The sequence below is a fragment of the Plectropomus leopardus genome, unplaced genomic scaffold, assembly GCF_008729295.1.
Source record: "Plectropomus leopardus isolate mb unplaced genomic scaffold, YSFRI_Pleo_2.0 unplaced_scaffold1175, whole genome shotgun sequence".
NCBI classification, from domain to species: domain Eukaryota; kingdom Metazoa; phylum Chordata; class Actinopteri; order Perciformes; family Serranidae; genus Plectropomus; species Plectropomus leopardus.
This window is the reverse complement of record NW_024612449.1, coordinates 1-4,320: the sequence shown is the minus strand read 5'-3', so window position 1 is coordinate 4,320 and position 4,320 is coordinate 1. Positions and strand designations below refer to the sequence as shown.

Sequence of the window (4,320 nt, the reverse complement as noted above, 5' to 3'; positions counted from 1 at the left end):
GAGCTGCTGGCTGAAGCTCAGCTGATTTGTCTGATTGTGGCATCAAAACGGAAATCAAAACACCAAACAGACAATTCCCCAAATAAACAGGCTTCTACGAAAACAGGCAATCAGTATGGTAATGAACACGTTAATCAAAGTAAACTGGGATTAAAGCAAACACACGCTGGTTGAAGAGTGTTTGTTCTTTGTTTTCTCTGCTGATTTAGCACAGCTGCTCTTAATGAGGACCCTCAGGTCAGCTGATGCATTTAGGTGACTCAGAAAAATAGGAAATTAGAGGGACTTGCTAGAAATGGTTCCAAGATACAAATATAAATACATTTAAAATTTGCCTCCACAGTCACAATTAAATAAACTACATGTGAATGAAACAGACTCAGCTGTACCAGCACACACCAATAAAGTGCGCATACAAACATTTCACACACCGCAATGTGAAAAAAGTATAGCATCGTCCCTGCAGCCCTAAAAGTTTGATGGATATTACTGGTTTCCCATTTTCTCAAATAGGAAATATAAAATAAGTGTCACAAACCTGAAACTGGATTTAAAACTTTTTTCATCCAGCGCTGTGATGTGATCTGTTGAGTTTGCACCTTTAAAAAATATTATACTTGGCACCTTGTTTTTTTATTTTTTAATATTTATATTTTACTATTTGTATAGTTGTTTTTTCATGCACCTCATAGCTGCTGTAACAATTCAAGTCTCCCCTCTGTGGGACTAATAATGCGGATCCGGTCTGACGGGTCTGAATATGGTGCTATGTGGTCTGCAGCTGTCTGTTCTGATCTGGATGTGAAAATGCTGTTAAATCAAGATTTTACACTCTGTGGACTCTTAGTTGTTAAGCTCATCCAGGCTTGACAAGAAAAATACTCTTTTATGACAAAGAGAATAAATGTATCACAAATATGAAACCTGGTCTACGGTCTGTGTTAATCTGGTTCAGGTCTGATAATCTTAGTCCGGCTGTTTTTGGGTGTATTTTGGATGGAGATCGTCACTGTGCTGTTTTCTCTCGCGGTCGACTGATGTTGGTTTTTCAGAGTCGATACTGATTATTAGTATTCAATGAGGCCGATGACGGATATTTGGAACCCGTATGTATTTACAATAAAAATGAAAATCTATATTAGGAATTTGGAAAATAACAAACGGCAACACAAAACTTTAAAAATTAAATAAAAATGAATAAATAACAAAAGCTCCTTAAGTTCCTCCCATGCTGACACTTTCTTTGCACCTTTTAATGAATTAATTTTACCTCCGATTATCGAAATAAAACGCAGATATAGATAATCTCCAAAATGCCAAATATCGGCCCTGATAATCAGCCAGGCCGATAATGTCGTTTTCTCAAATGGAAAACAAAATGAAACAAACCTGAAAGTGTATTTTAAACAGTTTTTGGTGGATTATGATGAACTGGTGCAGGTTTAACAGATCGATGAATAAAAATAAAAACGACGGTTTGCTGCTCTGCTGTGATGTGGATGCAGTAAAACTGCTTGTGGAGTGTGGTTTGTGTGTGTGTGTTTGTGTGTGTGTGTGTGTGTTGTTTGTGTGTGTGTGTGTGTGTGTGTTTGTGTTGTGTGTGTGTGTGTGTGTGTGTGTGTGTGTGTGTTTGTGTGTGTGTGTGTGTGTTTGTGTTTGTGTGTGTGTGTGTGTGTGTGTGTGTGTGTTGTGTGTGTGTCAAAGAGGTTTTTTGTGTTTAAAGGCTCTGTGTTTGACAGGTTTTGGTACGGTGGTTTTCAGGTTGACCTGGTCTGATTTGGACGTAAAGGAGAGAAAGAAACACAAAAATCTCCTTTTTCTGTGTTCAGAAATTGAAAATCTTTTTCTCAGATGTGAAAAACGTGTTTTAAACCGACTGCTGAGTCTCTGTGGAAATCCAGTCCAGCTGTAACGCATCAAAGGACTGTGTGTTTTTAATCTGCTGCTTTATTTAACAAATTAAATTCAAGTTTCTCAAAATGTTAAAGGCTTTAAACCCAGTTGCGGTCGTTACTGTCGTGGTCATTTTTACTGGTTAAATCAGTCGGACAGCAGAGAATCAAACACACAGAGATGCAACGATTAGCTGAGTGATTGACGAGCCAGTTTACAGGAAATTAATCAAACTGTTTTTAATATTGTTAAATATTTAAAGTCATTTTTCAGTTTTTCCTGTTACAGCTCTAAAAATGTGAAGATTTTATTTTGTCTACGTGTCCTGAAAAAGTCTTAAAATGTCTTAAATTGAATTTTATAAATATTAAGCCTTAAAACACATTAAAACACATTAGTTTTCATTTAATATTTGAGGTCATATTTGCAAGAAACTTTTATTTATTATGTTTATTTTATTTTATTAATTTATTTATTTGAGCTCTTCTAACGTCTTTATACATTTTAATTAATAATTGCACTTCCGTGTTGGCAAAATGTAGATTAACCAAACTCACTTAAATAACCATATTAAACATAAAACACGCTTCTGCTTAGGACCACATATACACCAAACTCACCTGCACTGCTGAATAAGAAAAAGATGATTTGTCTTTAAAACTAATCTTAATTTTGAATAAAAAAAAAAGAAAAAAACCTTGAAAAGATCTTAAAACGTCCATTTTAACCCTTTCAAACCCGGTGCCGGTTCTTTCAGAAACATAAGAAAAAGGCGATGAAGGAACTGAAAAAAATGTAGATGATTATTTTTGAAGCAGCTCGGGAAAATAAAATCCAGCTAACTATATATTTGTTTTGTTTTTTTTTTTTCCACTAAATTATTATTTTTAAGCAGCTTTACAGGTCATTTCCTTTATTTTTTTATTTTAAATTTACCTTTTTTATGAGCTAATTTCCAAATAAATGTGTTGTACTTTCTTTCTTTTTTCCATGTATTTGAAATCGAGCTGGTATTCCCGGGTTTTTAACCGTCTGACACGTGTAGACGCTTCATGTATGCGTTTCTTTGTCGTATGTGAACTTGTTACCGTCATGTCTGTCCCGGTCTTCAGTCTCTTCTTCTCCGCGGTCCTCCTGCAGCTGGCGGGTCTCCATCCCATCCTGCCCAACATCCTGCTCAGGGGCTTCACACACTCGGTCATCGTAGCTCTGTCCGTCTGCACCGCCGCCGCGTCCGACCGGCCCGACGCCTTTCAGCAGAGGGCGCAAGCAGCCAAAGCCGATGGTCAGCGCGGCCCGGGGGTCTTCGTAGAGCCGCGTCTTCTGGAGAGTCGCTGCGCCGCCTTCCAGTATCGAGCCCACGAGTATTCAGCGGGAGGGGAAGGTCCTCGTCACGGAGCCGCGAAGCTAGCGATGCCCGGATCCACGCCGGCCAGCAGCAAGGCTCGGGTGTACACCGATGTCAACACGCAGAAGAACAGAGAGTACTGGGACTACGACGCACACGTGCCAAACTGGAGGTACGCCTACGTTTCTACAGTTTTACTGCCGCTGGGTCATTTTTCACAGAAAAAACGATCAAACGTTTCTCGTCTTCCTCAGCAATCAAGACAACTATCAGCTGGTGCGTAAACTGGGCCGAGGGAAGTACAGCGAAGTGTTCGAGGCCATAAATGTGACCAACAGCGAGAAGGTGGTGGTGAAAATCCTCAAGGTGAGACAGCGAGCGGGGAACCTTCCCACAACGTTGGTCAACGTTACTTAAAAGTTACAATAATGTTTTAAAAGAAACATTTTAGTCTAACGTTCAAAGAACGTTTAAGGACGTTTATCATCTCAAATAATGTTCCTGTGAGGTTAAAAGCTGAAGACGTAACGTTTGAACTGAAACGTTGTGAGAATGTTTAGGTGACGTTGAGAGGCGACAGATCAGAGGATGTTTTTATTTATAAAACGTTCCCACAATGTTACATGAGAACAAAGGGAGAACGTTTTCAAAGCAACATTCAGAAAATGTTACTGAGGCCTGAGATAACGGACTTTGTTAAAAAACACGTATGTTTATCGAGAATGTTGCCCGAACTTTAAGAACATTTTGGGAACATACGCGGAAAACGTTACCAATGTTTTGGTTGTGTTTTGGAGGATCGGTTCCTGCCGCAGAATTATTATTTTGTTGTTTAGTTTTTTATTAAACGCATGTTGCGTTTTCTCTCGCAGCCCGTCAAGAAGAAGAAGATCAAACGGGAAATCAAAATCCTTGAAAACCTTCGCGGAGGAACCAACATCATCCGGCTGGTGGACACGGTCAAAGACCCGGTGGTGAGTTCGAGTCCCGCCGTCACTCTGCTGCATGCGGGCACGCCAGCAGCGATAATCCAGCCGTGTGTGTGTGTGTGTGTGTGTGTGTGTGTGTGTGTGTGTGTG

General features: G+C 39.7%; 1 protein-coding gene across 1 annotated transcript; it reads left to right on the top strand.

Moving 5' to 3' along the window:
* Positions 1-2,850: 2,850 nt before the first annotated feature.
* On the top strand, positions 2,851-4,215 carry LOC121963576 (the record flags this gene model as incomplete). The annotated part of the gene is made up of 3 exons (XM_042513858.1): positions 2,851-3,413; positions 3,496-3,607; positions 4,114-4,215. Coding segments are annotated over exons 1-3 (771 nt in total), but the record flags the coding sequence as incomplete, so codon positions are not given.
* Positions 4,216-4,320: the final 105 nt, after the last annotated feature.